Source organism: Barbus barbus (genome assembly GCF_936440315.1).
Source record: "Barbus barbus genome assembly, chromosome: 35".
Lineage (NCBI taxonomy): Eukaryota > Metazoa > Chordata > Actinopteri > Cypriniformes > Cyprinidae > Barbus > Barbus barbus.
This window is the reverse complement of record NC_136763.1, coordinates 24,780,511-24,804,624: the sequence shown is the minus strand read 5'-3', so window position 1 is coordinate 24,804,624 and position 24,114 is coordinate 24,780,511. Positions and strand designations below refer to the sequence as shown.

Genomic DNA, 24,114 nt, shown 5'->3' with positions numbered 1-24,114 from the left:
ACCTTTTACAGTGATGCATTATTAATAAGACAATAAATGACGGAGTGTTTTAAGTTGATTCTGCTGGTATAAATTAACAGTTGAAGTGATCGCGCCAGCGCACACACACACACACACACACACACACACACACACACACAAAACATATCAGTTCCAGCATTGCTAACTTGACAGCGCAGTTGGTACTTTATCAAAATGAAATACAGTGAATCAAACATCAGTGTGCCCGCCTCTGTGTCACCGTTGGAACTTGACTGAAGTACAAAGCCTATAATTTACATAATAAATAATAGTTTTGCATTCAGATACTTCGCAAATATGGAAATATTATGGAATATTTGGATTTGTGCCGAATGAGAGAGGTATAGGATATACGAGCACAAAGCTCCATTCCACAAACAGTTGAGTGCGTAAGCCTTTAAAGCAGGGGTAGGCCACATCGGTCCTGAAGTGCCGATTTCCTGCAGAGTTTAGCTAAACTCTACAGGACAGCGGCACTCCAGGACCGACGTTGCCTAGCCCTGCTTTAAAGTATACTGCTTTGTGTTTCTCCTTTGTGACACTGTCTAGTGGGCTTTGTTTTCAAGTGCGCATCTCATGGCATTCGCTGTTCTTCTGGTGGCGGTTATCAAACAGCATTGCATTGCTGCGGGCGTCCCCTTCTGGATTTAGGGTGAATTGCCTGTATTCGTTGTAAGGCCTCATGCACCGAACCGAGATGTCCATACCGTGACGGTTCGGTACAAATATATGTATCGTTACACCCCTATTAAATATGAAACATGTCACTGTCTAAATGAGTCACTGAACTATTTATTAGTGGTTGAGTTATTCATAAAGATAGATGTTTGCACAAATTATATTTAAAGCACCAGAAAATGTTATCACAACAAAGACCAACATTTCAAACCAGTCAGGTCTATCTTAGACATTTTTTGACCGGTTAGGTCTTCATCTATTTTTATTATAGTTTGTTTTTCTGTTCTGCACTTCAGCCCAATTTGGGCCCAGTCTAGCCCAGTGGTAAGTCTGGCTGTGGATGTTATGGCAAGTCCTGGGATCAGTGGATGTTTAGGAGATTCATTTTGGTTCTTTTGCATTTAACTTAACTTCCACCATAAATGTCACATTTAAAATGCTTAATTCGGCTCCGTTAATATTAAAAATTAAATAATTGCACATAAAGCTGTTGATGATCAGTGTTTTGTAGCAAGAATTCACGTATAAAATTTTAAAGTGTCAGAGAAGTGCTCAGGTTGGGCTTGGGAGGGAGAGACTTTAGGGATGGATGAATGATACATAAAAGAAGATGAGATAAGGGGCTCTGGAGACTAGGAATGGGCTGGGCTGGGCTGGGTGGAGCTTAGATCAACTGACCAGCTTCATGTATAAAAGCCACAGTCTCACATCCTGTTGTGACTCAGCTTTGATCAAAACTACTAGAGACAAAAAGACCAGACGAAGAGGAAGATACAACTAGGCATATCATTAAATAAAAGGTTTAAACTACAATTAGAAGTAAACCATGAGTCACTCTACATTTCGCACCTCTTATCACCGCACTTATGGGACACCTGTCTATAGCCCTGTGTCCAGTCGCATAGGGGGCCGCTACATCTCCTCCTCCGTTCCCACTCGCTCTGTGGACTTCAGGAGCCGCTCCAGTGCTCCGGCCCCCCGTCTCTCTTATGATAAAGTGGACTTTTCACTGGCAGAGGCCGTCAACCAGGAGTTCCTTGCCACACGCAGCAATGAGAAAAGAGAACTACAGGAACTCAATGACCGCTTTGCCAGCTTCATAGAGAAGGTCCGGTATTTAGAGCAGCAGAACTCAAAGCTGACTCTGGAGCTGGGTCAGTATAAGGACCAGCAGCAAGGGTCATCGGGCCGCATCAATGAGCTGTGCCAGCAGGAGATGAGAGAGATGCGCAGACAGCTGGATCTGATGGCTAAAGATCGAGACCAGACGCAGGTGGAGAGAGACAACCTGGCAGAAGATGTGGCCCTGCTCAAGCAGAGGTGCGTGTGCTGACTGGTGCATGCTTGTATGGGAGAGATTCCAGATAACAAATTCTTTAAATATATAGAGAAGAGAGGAAAACTTTCACTTTTATATTATATGCATTGCTTACATTTTTAGACATTTTCTGACCTTTTAAAATGTTTGACACAGGCCAGTGTATTAGTGGATTATTCACTCAAAAATGTTCCTCATTTACTTATCTTCATGTCATTCCAAATCGTTGTTCTTTGTAATTATGTATATCTATGCATGGACATTGACTTTCATTTCATTGACAAATTTTTTTTTAAAACATTCTTCAAAAGTGTTACAGGTTTGGAGTAACACAAGGGTGAGTAAATAATGAGAGAATTTAAATTTTTTGGAAATTTTCATTTTTTACAGTTTAGATTTAACGTTCTAACGTTTAAAGTTAAATATGCCAAAGTTAGAAATTTCTACGGGCCCCATTTCTAATGATGTTATAGGCCTAACAATACATGCTGTATCTTATGATTCTGAAAGATTAAGCTTTTGTTTAATTGTCATAATTATAATATTCTTTTTTTATTATTATTCATTTGGTTACACTGGTAATATGGATATAGAACTGAACTGAATATAGGCTATTTTAAGTTTGTTCAGGATGGAGAAAATATGTTTATTTTGATACAGAGGACAAAAGAAATGAGCATTGCTTTAGTGGAGAAACTTTGCAGATATTACGTCAGAGGCTTGAATTGATATTATGGTTGAATTAACATTAAAATTTGATCTTTACAAATAACAGTAGGCTATGTCTGCATAATGATGTTCATGTTATATGGGCGTGGCAGCGAATGTAATGAACAGAAACAAAGAAACTGCAGCAGGGACCCTCCCATCATCATCATCATCATCATTATCATCATCGTCATGTCTAACGCGGTTAGGCTGCGTCTAATGGATGAGGCATTTACAGCTGATGCTCCATATATACACACAGCCCATTCAGTCTTTATGATGAAGGACATCATGCTACTGTGCGTGTAGGCTACTCATTCACGACTTTAACCGACACTCCTAGAACTTTATTAAAATTCCGCATCTAAATTTCACACCGTACACGAAATCGGTGCATGCGCAAATTTGCAGTCTAATTAGCAACAGTAACTATAAGGGCGGGTCTGCGTGTGGTGTCTCGCTGACAGAGCTGATGATAAAACCATCTCCAAGCAGGGCGTTTTCTCCGACTAGAAGAGAAAGTAAAACAAGTGGCTATTACAAAATATGAGATCAAACAGTGTGTGAAAAGCATTTCTTTTTATAGAGCAACGTTCCCCTAAAACATTATTTTATAAATCTTAGACTAACAGACAAATTAGCTACATGATAGATCAGTGATCCCCAAACGAGGGTAAACATAGCCTACCCCATACAGCAGGGCTCGGCAAATAAGTTTGGCATCGGGCCAAAAAAAATCACCACTAATTTAAGAAATTAATTGATGAAAAATGCAACTAGAATTGTTAGTTCTAGTTAACAAGTTAGTTCTAGTTAGTCCCCCCCCCCCCCCCCCTCCCCCGAACACTGGTTGTAGTACTTGTTTAAATCATACTTTCAGCTGAAAATATTCAGTATCTAGAAGGAACGAATTCCTTGAGAACTATAACTTACCGCTCATGTCCATTGCCTCATCATATAGTCACATTCTTTCTGATTTGAGTGATCCTTCTCTATCAAGCTAGCTAAATATTAACGTGAATTCTTGCTAATTATGCAGTTATATTATGGGTCGTTGGCATGAATTGTAGCCTACTTGTGATGGTGGTGGAGAGCGAGTGAAAACCACGACACTCCGACTTTTAATAAATCCGCTCCTCGGTCCATTCAAAATCACACCGCTCCGCTCACATACTCTGATTGTGAGTAACTGTTGCTGTCATGACAGATTTATTTCAGAACCAGCCGCTCTCAAAATAATCTGGCTGCGGGCGTGGGCCAGATATAGGCCTAATTGCTGGCGGGCCAGTTTTGGGCCATTAATCTCATAACTTTATTTATGCGGTTGCAGTGTCTATTCAATGCCTCTGAGCTGCATTAAATAGCCTGTGGATGTCACTTCACACTTTCTGCTACCTCTACAATGCAAAGATGGATTTTATTGAAACAAATTTGATTAGTAACAGCCCTATGGCAACTTATTATTCAAACTTAATTTATTGATTCAATGTAAGGATGTGACTTAAGAGGGGAAAAAAAAAACATTTAACGGTAAAATCCCCCCTGGAAAATAAAATAGATTTAAGGATAAAAGTGATTAATTCCCCACTGAATAAATAAATAAATAAATTGACAATTTATGCAAATAATATGGATGTCAGTAATCCTTGCCTGCCAATTTAGCTAGAGCAGAGGGTCTCTCTTCCGCTGCTGAAAAACGCATATGCTGACAATACTTACTTCTCACTTCAGATTCCCAAGCTGTGAAAAGTTAAAAAAGCAACACAAATTCTTTTGAATCTTCACAGCTGATTTGAGTTCTGATTCACACTTCTCACAACAATGGGGATCAACGAGGAAAATAAACAGGATGGTAATCCACAGGTATAGGGGAGCATTGTATTCTGAGAGAGGGACAGCCCCAATCCTCCAATGTAGAAGATACAGAAACAAAAAATTCACCTCATTCATAAATCCCTGGAATGCAGACACTATATGGCATGCATGACCAGGTATTCACAGTGGACAGTGGGGGGTCACAAAGACAAGGTTGCAGCCAAGGACACTCCAGGACGATGTCGGCCCTCCAGAACCAGGAATGAGATGGTGTCAGGGTAAGAGTAAACTGATGGTTAAATATTGTGAGTGATGATTCACTTCACAAGTGGTTTGCTATACTGAGCATGGTGGAACAGATGGAACTTACCGGAAGACGAGGAGGTCTCAAAGGACAATCTGAGGTAATATGGCTGCCAGCTACAAACAAACAGAGTCTACTCTGAAATATTTTGAGAGGAGTCCACTTGCAGGATCCTCTTCTGGTTCTGGAGGGCAAGCTGTGTGGCTGGGTGGAAAAGAAGGTGATGATACAACAGGCAACTTTTTGCTGAATGATGTTGCTTGGGCACTTTCCCATTGAGAATGCAACAAATTTATATCTGGAGACTTTAGATCGGTCATGGGCCCTGTGTCTCACCTGGCAACATTGCCCAGCAACATTAGTTAATGTAGAAAATGTTAGTCTTCTTCTTTTACTTGCAAAGTTATTTATAGTCTGTTAAATAAAGTGTTACTTTTTTGCCATTCATTTATCTCATTATATCAAACATGCAGCCTTCATTCTTACAATGTTTAATTTTAATCATGGTTTTTGTCTTTTGACGAAAATATCCTTTAAATGTAGTCATTCATTCCATCATGGCATGTACATTTATTTTAGTCAATATTGATGGGTTTTATTTGACAAAAAATTTTATATATTAATTTAAACATTTAGCCTATCAGTATTTGATGTAGAACAAATGTGAGCAAAATCTAAACTCCTATATAACATTATAATAAGTAGGCCTGTACTATTGTACTAAAATGTTCAGCTTTAGCTCACACATCTCAAAACAGTGCAATCATCCACATTACTGACTATTAATAAAATATTAAACAATCATATACTTTCTAGATTTTTCTTCTTATAAATCTATTTCTGCTTTAGTCTGGATTTAGTCTTTTTTCTTTGAGCAATATATTACGATACGGACAAAGCAGAAGTATTGTAGGACTCACTCCATACACGTTTGGCTTATGCTTTGAATAGATTATTAAATTTGCAATAAGAACATTTCCCCCAACCGGTTCTAATGTAATCTCAGACGCTTTTAAGCAAATCAGCTAATCGCTCCTCTGACTCTCTGCCAGATCAGATTTTATATTTATATTACAACCTTCGCTTCAGACATACAGTCTTTAAGGGCCCTCTCTCACTCATCCCATTATCAAATAAAAGATGCATTTCATGATTCTAACTGCACGCTAATGTACATTTTCTGTTACTCTGGGAAAAGGTATTAAACCTTGTTTTTTTAATTGAAGTGGACTTTTATTTTCTTTTATGTGCAGGTTAAATGAGGAGATGCAAAAAAGACAGGAAGCTGAGAATAATTTGACTCTCTTTCGTAAGGTAATGTGATAAAGTATTTTACAACATATTGCATATTTCCACAATGCTGTCTCTGAGGTTCATTATTTTTTTTGTCATACAGTAACAATAAGAAGTCTACTCGCCTGTCACAATGTGAAGGTCTTTGTGTTTAACTTGTGCTTAATTAATAAAATTGACTTAAGGACAATAGGATCAAAAGTGCTAAAAAGCTCATTGTTTCCGGGTTCTGGCCTACCATCCCTGCAGCACTCTATGCACAAGTGTGAGCACAAACAATAGCTGACTGCAGTTCACTTATCAGTCATTAAAAACAAGGGTTTCTAATTCTCACCTACAGTATCTTTAATAATTAAAGATGACAAGTTGATAAGTTCAGATTCCAGATTCAAGTCCATTAAGCTTGCATATTAACCCCTTAACATGCTGAAAATTACATACCCAAAATGAAATTGAGTTTTGAAAGCAAAATAAAGAGGACATTGGTAGCCATTTTTTCTTCTTTTGTTCTTTATATAAAGATTCAAAGATTTAAAGAATTAAGACTAAAGCATCAATGTTTATGTGAAGATAAAGCCTAGCTCCGTATCTTTTATTTTGGATTCCACTCTGTTTTCTAAGAATCCATTCAAACCAAATTTTCTTGATTCTTAATATATATATATATCAGTCAAATAAAAAAATTCTGTGATCAATGATTAGGCATATCATTAGAGTTGATTTCCGAGTTCCCCAGAAGGCACTCTTCACTGAAAATGTGAATGTGCTCATTTTGGGATTGACTCCCATCCTTACTTACTTACTTACTTACTTACACACACACACACACACACACACACACACACACACACACACACACACACACACACACACACACACACACACACACACACACACACACACACACACACTCACACACACACACACACACACACACACACATGTTGGTTTTTGTGGTTTATGGGGACTCTCCATAGGCGTAATGGTTTTTATACTGAACAAACTGTGTGTGCTATTGCCCTACACCAACCCTACACCTAAACTTAGCCCTCACAGGAGACTTTGTGCATTTTTAGATTTTCAAAAAAACACCATTTAGTATGTTTTTTAAGCCTTTTGAATTACGGGGACATAGGCAGTGTCCTCATAAACCACCTTCATATTGTAATACCTCTGTCATACCCATGTCATTATACACATTTGTGTCCTCATAAACCACATAAACATGCACACACACACACACACACACACTCACACACTCACACACACACACACACACACACACAAACACACACACACACACACACTCACACACACACACACACACACACACACACACACTCACACACACACACACACACAAACATGTTTTCAAAGTGAATTGAAACATGTAAATCTTTTAAAATCTTTATTTGCACCCTTTTCATTACTTAGTCAGCTAAAGATCTTACACAAAAAAACAAAAATGCAATGTTAAAATTTTTAAAGTGTGTAAAAAACAGATATAACCGTAGTAATAATCTGATTGTGTTTATACCTGAAGGATGTGGATGATGCTACACTTGCTCGTCTGGAACTGGAGAGAAAGATCGAGTCTCTGATGGATGAGATTGAGTTCCTCAAGAAGATGCATGATGAGGTGAGACACTAATATTTAATTAAGAAATAATGAGTTCGGTGAATGTGAAATTCAAATTCCTGTCTATGCTGATAATATATGGTGTAGAAACCATTTTGAATTGCTGAAAAGCTGAATTGTTACGATAAACGTACGTTTATAAGGATAGTATCTAACATGCTGGTATATTACCTCAAAGAAGCTGTATTTGTGGGGGAAAAGTGTGTAACAGGCTCAGTAAACACAACTACAAGCCAACTGTGCTTAGAATACTCAGTATAGATAGGACTCAATATAGGATATCCACAAGTCGTTTGAAATCTCTGAGTTTTGTTCTTCTGCTAAAGACAAAATAAAATATTTTGAAGAATGTGGTTTCTACAGGAAACCAAGCAATTTATGGTCCCCAATGACTTCCATAGTATTTTTTCCCATACACTTTCAAAATATATTTTATTTTCAACAGAAGAAATAAACTATTTGGAACAACTTGAGTAAATTATGACAGATTTGTCATTTTTGGGTGAACTGCCCCTTTAATGATATTTAGAAAGTATATCTAAAGTACAATTATAGGCCACTTATATTATATTATATATTATACAACACAACGCTGGGTGAAATATGGACAAACCCAGCTATTGGGTTGTTGTTTTCGCTGGGTCAAAACAATTTTTCACCCAGCGCTGGGTTGTATTTAACCCAGCATTTTTTAGAGAAAATTTGTCATAAATAAAATATTTGTCATAAAATCTTGCGAGGATTTAACGAAGAAGCTTTATCCTTACAAAATGTTACACTCTTAAAAATATAGGTGTTTTACGATGCCATTGAAGAACCTTTTTGTCTAAATGGTTCCATAAAGAACCTTTAACATCTGAAGAACCGAAGGTTCTTTGTGGCGAAAGAAGGTTCTACAGATTATAAAAAGGGTTAGGAGAGATGGTTCTTTAAAGAACCTTTGACTGAATGGTTCTTTGTGAAACCAAAAATGGTTCTTCTATGGCATCGCTGTGAAGAACCTTTTGAAGCACTTTTATTTTTAAGAGTGTATGGCAAATACATTTTTGTTGTTGTTAACCTTTCCATTTCGACCCTGCCCTTTTAACCTCATTATCTGTATACTGTTTTCAACAAAAAACAACAACACGCAAGCATTCAAAATAATTGTGTATTTTCAACATGTAGGAAATACAGGATGTACAGGTGAGTGTTCAGAGTCAGCAGATGAAGATGGAGGTGATGGAGACGTCCAGCCGACCTGACCTGACAGGAGCACTTCGAGACATTAGAGCTCAGTATGAGAACATCGCCACCAAAAACATGCAGGAATCTGAGGAGTGGTACAAGTCCAAGGTAAGTGCCATCATGAAGAGCCACAGTGTGAGTGTGTTACTGATAATACACTGATAAAATACTGTAAAACTTACTATCTCTGTGTTTTCTCTGTTAGTTTGCTGACCTGACTGATTCGGCTAAGCGCAATGCTGAGGCCATGAGACAGGCTAAACAAGAGAACAATGACCTGAGGAGGCAAATTCAAGCCCAGAACTGCGATGTCGATACTCTCAAGAGCACTGTACATACATATAATAAAATATTTATGCAAGCTGCCTAAAGCTTTGTATATTTAAAAAAAAAAAAAAAAAAACAGAAATCGAAATTGATTCACTATTTATGCTACAATCTAAATTTCCGGAAATTTTGGTACGTTTTTTTACATTTGAATAAAATGAAAACTGAAAATTAAACTTACATGACCCAATATTTTATTCACAATAGAACATAGATACCATAACAAATGTTTAAACGGAGAAATTTGACACTTTTATCCACTAAATGAGCTAATTTCTAATTTGATGCCTGCTACAGGTCTCAAAAAAGTTGGCACAGGGGCAACAAAGGGCTGAAAAAGCAAGAAATTTTGAAAAGATTCAGCTGGGAGAACATCTAGCAACTAATTAAATTAATTGACGTTAGGTCTGTAACATAATTAGCTATAAAAGGGATGTCTTAGGGCCAAAGTATACTTCACATTTTACGCGTACGCGAGGGACAGCATACAGTGCGCGTGACGCGAATTGCGTCATCAGAACAGAACGCGCACCACCCGATTTTTGTAACCGTGTGTACTTTGTACGCTCAGGTCGCACATGCGCACTAAAGTTATTTTGCAGTAATCATGTTTTCCCACATGGTGGCAACACTGTCCCGGACCATTGTTTCACAGTAGAAAACGAAAATAAAGAGATGGACAACGCCAACAAAATAGCGGAGACTGCAACAACAAACGCTCACATTGACGAGCGCTTGTGAGCGAGAGGGTACGAGACAGTTCAGCTTTGGTTTAAAACAGTTCAAAAATATTTGTTATCAGTCATGACATAACGGGGAAAATAGAGCAGACACTGAACATGAATGAAGCTTTCTAGTGCGCATGTGTCGACCACCTGCGTTCGCGTATAACTTCAAATGGGGTATACTTTGAAAGCTAAGCATACAGAAACGAAGTATACTTTGGCCTTTAGATGTCAGAGATGGGCACAGGGTAAAAATGGGCTCTCCAATCTGTGAAAAATATTGTGGAATACTTTAAAAACAACGTTCCTCAATGTCAAATTGCAAAGGCTTTGCAAATCTCATAATCTACAGTGCATAACATCATCAAAAGATTCAGAGAAAGTGGAGAAATCTCTGTGCGTAAGGGACAAGGCCGAAGAACTTTGTTGGATGCCCGTGGTCTTCGGGCCCTCAGACGACACTGCATCACTCATCGGCATGATTCTGTCATTGACATTACTAAATGGGCCCAGGAGTACTTCCAGAAACCACTGTCTGTAAACACAATCCACGTGCCATCTGCAGATGCCAACTAAAACTCTATCATGCAAAAAGGAAGCCATATGTGAACATGGTCCAGAAGCGCGGTCGTGTCCTGTGGGCCAAGGCTCATTTAAAATGAACTGTTTCAAAGTGGAAAAGTGTTTTATGGTCAGACGAGTTCAAATGTGACATTCTTGTTGGAAATCACGGACACGTGTCCTCAGGGCTAAAGAGGAGGGAGACCTTCCAGCATTTCATCAGCGTTCAGTTCAAAAGCCAACATCTTTGATGGTATGAGGGTGCATAAGTGCATACGGTATGGGCAGCTTGCATATTTTGGATGGCCCTATGAATGCTGAAAGGTATATAAAGGTTTTAGAGCAACATATGCTCCCCTCCAAATGACATGTATTTCAGGGAAGGCCTTTCAGCAGAACAATACTGCAGCTATTACAACAGCATGGCTTCGTAGTAGAAGAGTCCGTGTGCTGAACTGGCCTGCCTGCCTCCAGATCTTTCACCTATAGAGAACATTTGGCGCATTATTAAACAAAAAATACGTCAAAGACAACCACAAACTCTTCAGCAGCTGGAAACCTATATCAATCAAGAACGGGACCAAATTCCAACACCAAAACTCCAGAAACTCATAACCTCGATGCCCAGATGTCTTCAAACTGTTTTGAAAAGAAGAGGAGATGCTACACCCTGGTAAACATGCCACCGTCACAACTATTTGAGACCTGTAGCAGGCATCAAATTTGAAACGAGCTCATTTTGTGCATAAAATTGCTAAATTTCTCAGTTTAAACATTTATGTTATCTATGTTCTATTGTGAATAAAATATTGGCTCATGTGATTTGAAAGTCTTTTAGTTTTAATTTTATTCAAATTTAAAAAAATGTCCTAACATTTCCAGAATTCGGGTTATATATTTGAAACCTCAACTGTTTAGTTGTGTCAAATGTGTGTGTATTTCTGTAGTCATTATAGGTTGCTTTATGTAAAACAGCATAAATGTATGATATTCCCTTATTTAGATAACTTATTTAAAAATTGTGTGTGTTTGTGATGGTAGAATGAAGCTCTGCTGAGGCAGATGAGAGAAATGGAAGAGCAGTTTGCAGCAGAGGCCGGAAACTATCAAGATGCCGTGTCCCGTCTGGAAGATGAGATACGGCACCTGAAGGAGGAGATGTCCCGCCACCTGCGGGAATACCAGGATCTGCTCAACGTTAAAATGGCCCTAGATATTGAGATTGCTACCTACAGGAAACTTCTGGAGGGAGAGGAAAACCGGTAAGAGTGATGCCATTGAGCCACTTTAACAAGTTTCTGTGTGTAAAGTATTTATTTGTTTTACTCTGGTAACTGATGATCTTCAAACTGCACCTTTCAGAATTGTGGTTCCTATCATGAAAATGCCTTCAATGGGTGGACACAGTGGTGGTGAGTCTATCATAACATATCATATAAATTAATACATATATAAATGAATACAAATATCCCAAAGAATAAAATTGGTTGCAAATGAAAGTGTTTCTTCTCCTTCTTCTTCTTTAACACTTAAAATAAAAAGAACAATTTAGTTTTTTTTAGGGTTAGGGTTAGTGATGGTAGTTGAAGGTTTTTAAGGAACCGTTACAAATTAAAAAGAAGGTTGTAGAATCGCACACACAGACCAGCCAAACAAACTTTTTGGTATTAAATAATAACTTTGCTCATACAATTGCATTTGCGTTTTGATGTTTATTAATGAAAATCAACAACCTGATTGGAATAACCTTAACTATCTATCTATTTATATATATATTTGAAAGACCCAAGTAAAAGACACATGTACTGCTCTTTCCACACAAACAGTACTGTTTTTAGTAGGAAAATAGTCCAAGACTATCAGATTTCAATGTATGTGACATTAAATAAACAAGAGCTAATTAAAAAATAATCTAAAATGTAATCAACAGTAGTTCTCATCTAAAACCAGTGAGATTACTTTGGAAGACATGACTCAGTACACTGGAGTTGTATGCTGGCTGAACTTTTCCTTTGTGTAAACGGTCAAATTTCCTTCTGCTGAAACTGAATCTGTTCCAAATGAACTGTTAACTTTGATTGCTACTGTAGTTGCTCATGATAATGATGACAACAATGGACAGATACGAGGGGTAAACAATTGTTTCCATGTCTCCACTCATATCATGTCCTTTCACAAAACAATGTAATTATTCATCTGAATCAATCTGTAACATGTTTTAATTCTCTGTACTAAGCCACTTTTGCATCATATCATCTGCTGTGTGATGTCTTTGAACAGATTATGGTCACTATTCTGATACTGGACCTGGAAAGAAAGTCGTAATCAAGACTGTTGAGATTCGTGATGGAGAGGTGAGACACTTTGATTCCAGTCTTACTGAAACAGACCTCCTTTAACAATAAATTGGCCAGTGAAAAAACACTGTATCCACAGTATATAGTGTTTAACACTATATCTTGATAGATTTTTTTTTATATATATACATTTGTAATATATGTCGCATATATATGATTGATTTTTTTCTTCATTGTTCAGGTGGTGAAAGAATCTACAAAGGAAAAGAGCAGAGATGAGAAAAAAGATTCCCATGATCAAGGAGAATCTGACAAAGATTAGAGCTTGCAGATAAATTAAACGATTGTGTGTTGCAGTTTTAAAGGGACTGTAATGGTCAAATTTAGGCACACGTGCTGTTTACGATGATGCTTGTAGTGTAGTGAATAATCAGCAAATATGTGACTCAGTATTGTGTATATGGTGCTATTACTACATGTGAGCATACCATGACAATGCCTTAACTAATAAATCATGTATGCAGACCTAAATAAAGTCATTAACAAGATGCCCAACAAACAATCGCTTACAGATTTACAGAAGTTCAAGTCAATATAATCTTCAAATAAATGTGAATGGAAACAGAATTTGGCTTCTTGTTCATAATTACGTGTTTGAGTTTGAGTCTTGCCACAAATCAGAGGATTTTCTGGGGGTCAACAGCACCGCACATTTTGTGATCTGGATCATTAAGATCTCAAAGCATGCATGGGTTTAGCTTCAAAAAATCTTTAGTACTCCACTAAAGAAAGTAAGTCACCAACCTTTTGGATGGCCTGAGGCAATGAGTAATCACATTTTTGTTTTTGGAAGAACTATTCCTACCCTCTGGTGCTCTTCAGTCACTTTTGACCAAGAAAATTTCTGTTTTGAGTTTTTAAAAATCAGAGCTTCGTCGAAGTGGTACGAAACCTGGTGACTTTTTACGGCATTTGGAATGTGGGAACACAAAAATTGTAGGCGTCCGGTCACTTTTGACCGTGAAGATGAAAAGTGTGACTCCCAAATAAGGAGCACCAGAGTGTTAAAGCTGTTAACTCTCACTAGCACACCAGTGAGCTCATTATTACATATGAGACCGTTATATATTATCCTAGAACATAAATTAATCTCTACACAAGCCCTATTTCATTGGAAAGTAGTTTTCATATTTGACCACCGTTTTTGAGATGTATGATGTAACTCTGGAAGCTCTGGTTATGGAGCTTGCTGACTGGATGCCGCCTCTTTCTGCTTCTCAGCTTTCTGCAGGACATACTGCCACAAACCAAAACAGATCAGGCTTTCCAGCAGTGCCTACAGTTTACAGATTTTGCCACGAGAAAAAAACCCTTTCATCTGCATTGCATGTACATTTCGCTTCTTGCCAAATGAAGACGGTTTCAATGATTCGGCAGCCTATTACATACTTTTTCACACACACTGGATTCGCTGAGGTTGAACTCCAACATATGTTTACATACTATCATAAAAACTTAAAAGTTCAACTAACAAGTCCGCTTTGGGGTGGAACGGCTTCAATTCCAAAAAAAAAAAAACAATTCAAATTCCAGTTCATTTTATCAAGTAAATTTCAATGCCAATATCTATGCACTAGTAGTAGTAGTAGCACTGTGTACGGTTTCAATATTTTTACATAAATATATTTCGAAAGTCTATTTTAGAAAATGAACTTGAAGTATACTTAAAGCTCATATGCCAAAAAATCTTTAAAAATGTAAAATATTTTTTATATACAGTTTGCTTGTAAATATAGAAAAAATATACATGTACAAGTAATTGTGCTTTTACTGTCACTTAGTACTAACTTCATATAATGAATATTGTGGAATATTTATAGCAAAACAGCACAAATTTCAAAAATGTTTTTTGAAAATATATTTAGTATATTGGTTCACCCCAAACTCATGAGGTGGGAGTGTTTTTCAATTTTGGTTCTGAGGACCCAAAGTAATGCACATTTTGTTTGTCTTTCTTATCTGACACACTCAGTTGAGTTCATGGAGCTCTCTTTTTACAAGCTAATGATCTCCTAATGAGTTAAATACATAATTTATGCTTTGCACCGATACATTTCATTAATCATTTAATTCCATGCATCGATCCATATCAATGTAGCATTACATCTCTAGCACCTAGTAGGTACACCTTTTCCTGATCTACTTCTGAAGGATGCATATTAATACCTTAAGTATCCACACACACTGATGCCAAATGCAAATCATCTATCACATCAAGAATAAAAGACAAAAGAGAAATTAGTAAGGAACTGGGGTACTTTTAATGTAAATGGCAGATAAACAATGGCACTACAGGGATTACAAGCTTATCACAAAATGAACCGCAAAGAACACTTGAAAAATTAATAAAAAGTACAAAAAGGGTAAGATCCATTTTTTTTATACATTTCCAAACCGCTCAGCACGTTTTCGCTTCTTTGCCTGAAAAAGAAATAGAGGGTTGGGTGAGAAGGGTTATACAGTAAGAAACAAGATTGTAACATGGCCAATAATGATATCTCGCTTGAGAAGGTGTTGCCACAATTTACAGCGGTTAACTAGCAGATAAGATTCAGTTTATTCCTCTGAAGTGAATGTGCTCAAAGTGAATTGAATCACTGGCAGTGTGAATGAACCAAAATCTAACGATCCGGGAACAATTGCCCGTGTATTTTCCGGAATCTCTGTGTGAAAGGGGCTTTAGTCACCCACAGTATTATTAAATTTGTAGAACCATTATTTCTTCCAACAAAGATAACCTGAATAATTTTCCAGAAATATCAGAATTTAACTTGGTTGTAACAAACTAGGAATAGAGTGTTGCCCCACACTTTAGATAGTGTAGCATGTTTCCGTCTAAAGAAATTCATACATGCAGGCGTTCTCTCATAAAACATTAAATAAAACAAACTAATGCATAAATACAACTATTTGTCTGGTATTTTATTAGATGCTGAATTTATTTTTTTAAATTCCCCAACAACAAAAAGATACATGTACATAGTCTACATTAATGTTCCAGATCCTTTATTACTTGGAATTTTTAAGCAGCAAATAACCTAAAGAGATATGAACAGAAAAAAAAAAAAAAAAAAAAAAAAAAAAAAAAAAAAAAAAAAAAATCACACAAACTTATGCTTAAAGAGCCCATGTGTGACCCTGGACCACAAAACCAGTCATAAGGGTAAATGTTTCCAAATTGAGATTTATACATCAATGGAAAGCTTATTTTTTATTCAGCTTTCAGATGATGTATGGTTTGTTAGAGCAATATTTGGTTGATATACAACTATTTGAAAAAATGGAATTTGGGGTGAAAAAAAAAAAAATCTAAATATTGAGAAAATGGCCTTTTAAATGGCCTTTTAAAGTGGTCCAAATTAAGTTCTTAGCAATGCATATTACTAATCAAAAATTAAGTCTTGATATATTTACCATAGGAAATATACAAAATATCTTCATGGAACATGATCTTTACTTAATATCCTAATGATTTTTGGCATAAAAGAAAAATAGATTGACCCATACAATGTATTTTTGGCTATTGCTACACACATACCCGTGCTACTTATGACTGGTTTTGAGGTTCAGGGTCACATATATTCTGGTCCAATTTATTTTTCCAGTAACATTATTAACTCTACTATAATTACACTTTTATATTGGTGGCACTTCACACTGAATAACTTTGTTGATTTGTGATTTCCTAATATCTTTAATCCAAAAGAATAATTGTCTATGTGCCTTCCTGTTTTTCATGTTCAACCTTGCAAAGACTGAACTGCTGCCACATCCATCCTGTGAGAATCTATATCTACAAAAACAACCCTCAAAAGACACTTAACGTTTTGATGACATTATGCTTGTTCAACCAGAGAAGACATTTAGCACTGTCCTAAATTTCATATAGCTTGCTTCTTTTGGTTCTCATGTGTCAAGCAAGCAACGTTTGAGCTTCTGTTTATCACATTTGACGTGCTCTCTACATATGTTCAACAGGACTTGACTAATACATTTACAAGAATAAATGGCAACTCTAAATAGATGGCCATATGCAATGACCAAGAAAACCCCCCACATCAGATGAAGTTGAATTGAGTGTGGTGAATTTTCTTCTCCTGTGTTTAGAAATGTTCTGTTCATCTTCAGAACACAAATACTTAGTAATATTTTCTCAGCTTCTGTCCATCTATCGAAAATCTACGTAATCAACATTTTCAAGCTTCAAAAAGCAGACATCATAAGTAATGCATATAAATAGCAGTTTAACCATGTCAAACATTGGTCACACATAGATTTAATGAACCTTTTAAAATCAGTTTACTAGCAAAACCCATACCTCTGCATCACTGGCTCCAGCAGACGATGCACTTGTGACAATGCCAAATCTCTCCTTCCTCTTCTTAAGCTTTTCATCATCCTCAATCTGTGAGCACACACAAAATAGGCAACAAATCATTTAAATAGCTACTATGCAAAACAATGTCATTTGTAAGTTTTGAAATATGACAAAAAAAAGGTACCTTTTTAGAAACTGAAGAGACATTCATGCCAAAACGTTCTGCTCTCTTCTTTAAGGCCTCAACCTGAAAGAAGAACGTCACGTTTATCAGTGGCTTTGCAGAGATAAAGTCGTTTCACATTTAAATTTCCAAGCCCCCACGAAGATGTGCAACTAAATTACTCACATTTGGTTTGGTTGAAGTTCCTAAAAAAAATTAAAAATGAACATGTCAATGAATGGAACTTTTAATTAGACACTTTAGCTTGAAACCTTAAGTTTAAAGATAGATATAATGCTCACACAGACAACACAACTTACTGCACACAAACACAGAGCAATGACTGACTTATGTATGTGCCGGTTTTAAGTAAATAAATATTTTAAATGAACAAATTCGAAGACATTTTCAGACTAAAAATGTAAAACAACTGACTCAGAGTCATTCATTGCAGTTGGTCATGACCAAGTGTCATCACAAAGAAAATCAGATCAAAACACTGTACTTAGTGACTGGTTGTTCAAATGTTATGTCACGCCTTTCATTTGCAACTAATTTTTAAGTACTTGTATGATGCTATTTTAATCCACCTTATTTTTCCCCAAAGATTTGTAAGTTTAATGTGTCTGGCTTCTGGTGTCATCGGCTTCCAGCTATATTTAGTTGTACAAAACAGCTTTCTTTGCTAATTGATATTGCAAACTGGTGTTTCTTACCATAACATTTAAATGTATTGTCTTAAATATAAACACTGGGTTGTAGCAAACATTTTCACCATTTATTGCACTTTGATATTCTTCTCGTCATTTCCCTACAGCAGCTAATTAAGTGGAAGTCTCATTCACAGAAAACAGCTTACTTCCACATTGAAAAATAAGGTGGAAAGGAGAATGTGAAAACTGGACAAACAATGTGGCAGTAAAAGAAATACATGGCAAAAAATACTATCATGGTCTTTTCCAAGACAACGGCATCATAGCAGCACAAGACAAAACAGGAGTATTTTAACAAAAGGACTTTTGAAAACAGTTTTGAGATGCACTGTACACATATTAGATGTCAACTCACCTTTGGACGACACGGATTCAGGTTCTTCCAAACCAAACCTATTAAAACAAGAATAGGAATTAAAGATATATACAGGTCACAAAACACAAAAATAATCAACTGGATTACATAAATATTATAGCTAAGAGATGATAGCCATGTATACTTTCACATGTCCACTTTCCCCATTTGACAGGTCCGATTTGACATTTACAAATCTGTTTGTTTCTCTAGAATGCATGTGCAATTTACTAGTGTTGTCAAATTTTATTTGAATGTTTAACAAAGTTGAAAAATGTTGATTTGTCTAATTGACAGAAAAATGTGATAATTTCTCTTACATAAGACCATTGCACAGTCCAAACACTACATTTCACTCAAAAGAAATTCTCAGAATTCTTCAGTCGTCAACCCTCTTTTAATGAGATTTAATGTAATCTCTCACGCTCTCTTTCTCTCAAACAAGCAAACCTTGCTGCTCGTGCCGCCTTTTTGCTGTCTGCATTCGGTGGAAGATTGAAGCGTTCCGCTCTTTTCTGAAGCCTCTGCAATGAAAATAATTTAAAAACTACTATTTTTTTACTTTTATGGCATGTAGAATATACCATTTAAATCATAAATAATGCTCTACTGGAACACCCCTTTGTGCAATCTGGGTGTGGTTTCACAAATGTTTAATAGTAGCAAAGCAGAAACAAGAGCTGTAGTGTCTAAACTCTGTGACATGGTAAGAATCTTTAAATTAATAAATAAAATAAAAAATGACAAATGTGGTTTGACTAACACTTTGTGGTTTCAGTAAAGACCATTACCTCATCAACTGCAGCAGGAGGGCTTATCTTCACCAGTATTTTCTCTGTCACCCTGAAATCAAAAGCACAGTAAATAAAACCATTTCCAAACACTACTCCTCAGGCAAAGCTAGTACTATAGTACAGCATTTTCTTTTATGCTATGTGCAATGTATTCTGATGTATAAATGAAAGGGGAATGGCATACACTTCAGGAGGAGTAAGCTCTTCCTTCTGGACATCTGTCTCTTCTTTGGCAAAGGACTCCTAAAACACATGCAGTATGTTACAATGAGCAAATCAAACATAGTGACTGTTGTCCCGTCTGGAACCTGACTTACACATGTTTGTTTACACCTATTAAAATACATTAAAAATCCATCCATTTACAGTTAAAAACCCCCCCAAAAAAACATTGATTAATTTAACCCCAAAAAGAGATCGTCAGAGAGGCACGTGACCACATTGCTTTGAAAGGTAAACTTTAATTTGTTTTGCTGTATCCTGGACAGTAAAGGACCACCTGTCAATTATCAACTGCACTTTGTTATGACAAACTTCACCCATCTAGTTTTATTTTAAAGAAAAACTAGGGCTGTATGATGAGACAATATACAGGTCCTTTTCAAAAAATTAGCATATTGTGATAAAGTTCATTATTTTCTGTAATGTACTGATAAACATTAGACTTTCATATATTTTAGATTCATTACAACACAACTGAAGTAGTTCAAGCCTTTTATTGTTTTAATATTGATGATTTTGGCATACAGCTCATGAAAACCCAAAATTCCTATCTCAAAAAATTAGCATATCATGAAAAGGTTCTCTAAACGAGCTATTAACCTAATCATCTGAATCAACTAATTAACTCTAAACACCTGCAAAAGATTCCTGAGGCTTTTAAAAACTCCCAGCCTGGTTCATTACTCAAAACCGCAATCATGGGTAAGACTGCCGACCTGACTGCTGTCCAGAAGGCCATCATTGACACCCTCAAGCAAGAGGGTAAGACACAAAGACATTTCTGAACGAATATGCTGTTCCCAGAGTGCTGTATCAAGGCACCTCAGTGGGAAGTCTGTGGGAAGGAAAAAGTGTGGCAGAAAACGCAGCACAACGAGAAGAGGTGACCGGACCCTGAGGAAGATTGTGGAGAAGGACCGATTCCAGACCTTGGGGGACCTGCGGAAGCAGTGGACTGAGTCTGGAGTAGAAACATCCAGAGCCACCGTGTACAGGCGTGTGCAGGAAATGGGCTACAGGTGCCGCATTCCCCAGGTCAAGCCACTTTTGAACCAGAAACAGCGGCAGAAGCGCCTGACCTGGGCTACAGAGAAGCAGCACTGGACTGTTGCTCAGTGGTCCAAAGTACTTTTTTCGGATGAAAGCAAATTTTGCATGTCATTCGGAAATCAAGGTGCCAGAGTCTGGAGGAAGACTGGGGAGAGGGAAATGCCAAAATGCCTGAAGTCCAGTGTCAAGTACCCACAGTCAGTGATGCTGGTGTTGGTCCACTGTGTTTTATCAAGGGCAGGGTCAATGCAGCTAGCTATCAGGAGATTTTGGAGCACTTCATACTTCCATCTGCTGAAAAGCTTTATGGAGATGAAGATTTCATTTTTCAGCACGACCTGGCACCTGCTCACAGTGCCAAAACCACTGGTAAATGGTTTACTGACCATGGTATTACTGTGCTCAATTGGCCTGCCAACTCTCCTGACCTGAACCCCATAGAGAATCTGTGGGATATTGTGAAGAGAAAGTTGAGAGACGCAAGACCCAACACTCTGGATGAGCTTAAGGCCGCTATCGAAGCATCCTGGGCCTCCATAACACCTCAGCAGTGCCACAGGCTGATTGCCTCCATGCCACGCCGCATTGAAGCAGTCATTTCTGCAAAAGGATTCCCGACCAAGTATTGAGTGCATAACTGAACATAATTATTTGAAGGTTGACTTTTTTTTGTATTAAAAACACTTTTCTTTTATTGGTCGGATGAAATATGCTAATTTTTTGAGAATTTTGGGTTTTCATGAGCTGTATGCCAAAATCTTCAATATTAAAACAATAAAAGGCTTGAACTACTTCAGTTGTGTTGTAATGAATCTAAAATATATGAAAGTCTAATGTTTATCAGTACATTACAGAAAATAATGAACTTTATCACAATATGCTAATTTTTTGAAAAGGACCTGTATATCTTGACAATGATATAAAGTGTGTATTGATAGTTTTTTTAAACTGTTTATAAATCACCATGTTACAACAATAAAAGTAGCACTGAAGAATGAGAAAATGGCACGTGCCTGATGTTAAAGAGTTAAATGGAATGAACAGTGAAAAAAAAACTCCATACGGTACTCAAACCATCAGACTATTTTCTTAACCATATTCAAAAGCATTTGTTCTGAACACAACTACTGGGCGCCAAGCAGGCACTGTAGTTCTGTGCAGAATACATCATGTAACACACATGTAGATGAATATCTGAACTGGATAGTAACGTTTAGGGTTCACAAAAATAATTTTCTGAAATCGGATTAATTCCAAACGAATTACGGCTATTAGTGCACAAACACGAGGTGCTATAACCCTACAGGGAAAACTGTGCTGTAGCATTTGGACCAATCAGACACACAACTTTGGTTAGGTGAGGGGGCATAAGAGATTATTTGTTAAATATAAAGTGCCAACTATGAGGGTCTGTGGACCCTTCCCCTGAAATGCATACACACCTAAGAAAGGCAGAACAGGCCTCTGAGCAATAAAACAAGTGTTATCAGATGTGTTGCCATGGAGCCAAAGGAATGTGGGCAGAGCAACTCACTTAATTTCCCCTTAGGAAAAAGACATTATGCTATAAAAATGGACTCTTCTCTAATTAACTCAAAGAAAAATCTTTCTTTGAATGAACACACATTTTTAGGTCATCGTGTATATTACTGTTCTTGTAATTTTTGTGTTGTATACTGTTTTATGCATGCTTACGATAGATCACTAGTTAATATCAATTTAGCTGTACCATGTGTTAATTTTAATAAAACATGCATTACACACATAGTAAGCGATTAATACATTTACGAAACCAGAGACCATTCCAATTGAAATCGGTTCATGGCCCCAGGCGTAAACTGTTCAAACACATTGGACCACATTTCACTTCTAGAAAATAACACTGTAGCTACTACATTCAGTGCGCATCTATTAGATTTCGCCCTGAAAACATTTCATCTGAGAAAACTTACCTCACCGTATTCTTCCAGAACTACTTCTTCATTCACTTCTTCTAAAAACACATTTTAAATGTTAAACAGGCATTGTTACAGTTTCTGAATTTTAGATTGGTCCTAAATGATTTTTTTTCACATTTGTTAAAGGAATAGTTTAACCAAAAATGAAAATTCAGTCATTATTTACTTATGTTGGTCCAAACCTGTATGAGTTTCTTTTTTTCTGTTGAACACAAAAGAACAACATAACCAAACAGTTGCTGGTACTTTTCCATTCTTCCATAGTAAAAAAATACTATGGAAGTTATTGGGGACCAAACACAGTTTCATCACCAATGTTTTTCAAAATATAGTCTTTTGTGTTCTGCAGAAGAAAGAAATTCATATGGGTTTGAAACATGAGGGTGGGTAAATGTCAGAATTTTAATTTTTGGATGAACTCTTTAAGAAAAAAAGGGAGTAGAAGGTCATTAATAGGAGAGAAGGTCTTTGATAGGAGACATCTAAGAACACAATTGTAATCAGAACTGGTCAAGAAAAAAAATAGCCCTGAAATATCTTGCATTAGCAAAATACAAATACATACCATGCTCTTCCAGGTAAGCCTGCAGACGGGCAATCAGATCGGCTTTATTTCCTTTGGCATCCAGCCCACGAGCAGTACATTCCTGCTTCAGCTCTGCCAACTGTGGAGATTATATTAGTTATAATGACTGGGGTTACATTTATCACAAACAAGTCACACATCTACATTGTGAAACCTATGTTTTGTTAGTCCACAAAGTTAACATCTGAACAAACATGGCTTCTTCTAAATAAATGAGTACTAAGAAATTGTATGTACCATGAGATTTATTATAAAGAACAAAAACAGAGAAAAACTCTTCCATCTTTGACTAAGTCAATGTATGGTCTAACACGTTGTTTACGTAAGACAAGATTTTCAGACCATTGCGCCCAAAAACGCGGTTTAGGACGACAGCTAGGTGTTGATGGACTATGATGGCCAAACAAGTAAGCAACTAACTTTTTAGGCACTTGCAGGGGAAGAAGAACTCGTGCTGATTGGGTTTTATGTTTGATAAACCACTTTAGTTTAACGTAACGTTAGCACCTGAGTGGTGAGGGAACAAAGTAAAAGTCGCATTTTAGAAGTCTCTCAAGGACTGAGCTAAAATGATTTTAAGTAAACCGGTAAATGTTGTACATGGAGGAACGAAAGCTACACAGCTCGCTATGTTTGAGGCTAGAGTCGAAACGCTGTCTTATCTATAGGAAGCTGGCTAGATTTTTGAGCAACATGAGTGCTGAATGAAGCTTGAAACGTTAAATATATCACGACTTATTAATCATATCCAACTTAGCACAGCTTTCTGTTACAGCTAGATCCAAACACTAAACAGAAAGGTTATTTACGCCTCGTTTCTTACCTTGAGTTTATGCAGGTCCACGACTTCCGCCATTTTCTTGAAGAGGTTTGTATTTTGAAATCTGCTTCCGGTTTTAAAGTCTTAACGGTCAATTTTGCGCTGCAGCACCACCGGGCGGTCAGGAGACTGGGACTAACACTACATGACTTCGGTCGGACA

At 37.0% G+C, this 24,114-nt stretch overlaps 3 protein-coding genes across 5 annotated transcripts in view; 2 read left to right on the top strand and 1 right to left on the bottom strand.

The window, feature by feature from the left end:
- The first annotated feature begins 1,417 nt into the window (after positions 1–1,417).
- Positions 1,418–13,532, top strand: LOC306854907 (plasticin). The gene is made up of 9 exons (XM_079393216.1): positions 1,418–2,019; positions 6,098–6,158; positions 7,681–7,776; positions 8,944–9,111; positions 9,209–9,334; positions 11,658–11,878; positions 11,979–12,028; positions 12,897–12,970; positions 13,155–13,532. The coding sequence occupies exons 1-9, from the start codon at positions 1,526–1,528 to the stop codon at positions 13,233–13,235; spliced, it is 1,371 nt and encodes a 456-aa protein (XP_079249342.1). The 5' UTR covers positions 1,418–1,525; the 3' UTR covers positions 13,236–13,532.
- Positions 13,533–15,218: 1,686 nt separating this feature from the next.
- On the bottom strand, positions 15,219–24,012 carry LOC306854660 (SAP domain-containing ribonucleoprotein-like). Of its 2 annotated transcripts, none has more exons than XM_079392847.1 (11): positions 23,956–24,012; positions 23,112–23,211; positions 22,541–22,581; positions 19,501–19,559; positions 19,314–19,365; positions 18,973–19,046; positions 18,523–18,560; positions 17,641–17,660; positions 17,476–17,538; positions 17,292–17,378; positions 15,219–15,394 (listed from the first exon to the last, which is right to left on the bottom strand). In XM_079392847.1, the coding sequence occupies exons 1-11, from the start codon at positions 23,986–23,988 to the stop codon at positions 15,353–15,355; spliced, it is 609 nt and encodes a 202-aa protein (XP_079248973.1). In that variant the 5' UTR covers positions 23,989–24,012; the 3' UTR covers positions 15,219–15,352. The 2 variants fall into 2 exon arrangements, with proteins under 2 accessions (XP_079248973.1, XP_079248974.1); XM_079392848.1 differs by having other exon boundaries at positions 22,541–22,578.
- LOC306854659 (cyclin-dependent kinase 2) overlaps positions 23,481–24,114 on the top strand; it is a 37,262-nt gene continuing 36,628 nt past the window's right edge. Inside the window, exon 1 of one of the 2 annotated variants that reach the window (XM_079392845.1) lies at positions 23,481–23,539. The gene's annotated coding sequence lies outside the window, so the exon portion shown is untranslated. Of the gene's footprint in view, positions 24,001–24,114 lie in introns of both variants that reach the window. The other variant, XM_079392846.1, reaches the window with a different exon arrangement.

What these genes read in the sequence shown, in the direction of transcription:
- LOC306854907 (XM_079393216.1), top strand. Translation starts at nt 1,526, where the DNA reads ATGAGTCACTCTACATTTCGCACCTCTTATCACCGCACTTATGGGACA. An exon ending in TCGATACTCTCAAGAGCACT is followed by an intron (nt 9,335 to 11,657) that starts GTACATACATAT and finishes TTGTGATGGTAG; the next exon opens with AATGAAGCTCTGCTGAGGCA. An exon ending in AATGGGTGGACACAGTGGTG is followed by an intron (nt 12,029 to 12,896) that starts GTGAGTCTATCA and finishes GTCTTTGAACAG; the next exon opens with ATTATGGTCACTATTCTGAT.
- LOC306854660 (XM_079392847.1), bottom strand. Translation starts at nt 23,988, where the DNA reads ATGGCGGAAGTCGTGGACCTGCATAAACTCAAG. An exon ending in TGGACCTGCATAAACTCAAG is followed by an intron (nt 23,212 to 23,955) that starts GTAAGAAACGAG and finishes TAATCTCCACAG; the next exon opens with TTGGCAGAGCTGAAGCAGGA. An exon ending in CTGGAGCCAGTGATGCAGAG is followed by an intron (nt 15,395 to 17,291) that starts GTATGGGTTTTG and finishes TTTCTTTTTCAG; the next exon opens with GCAAAGAAGCGAAAACGTGC.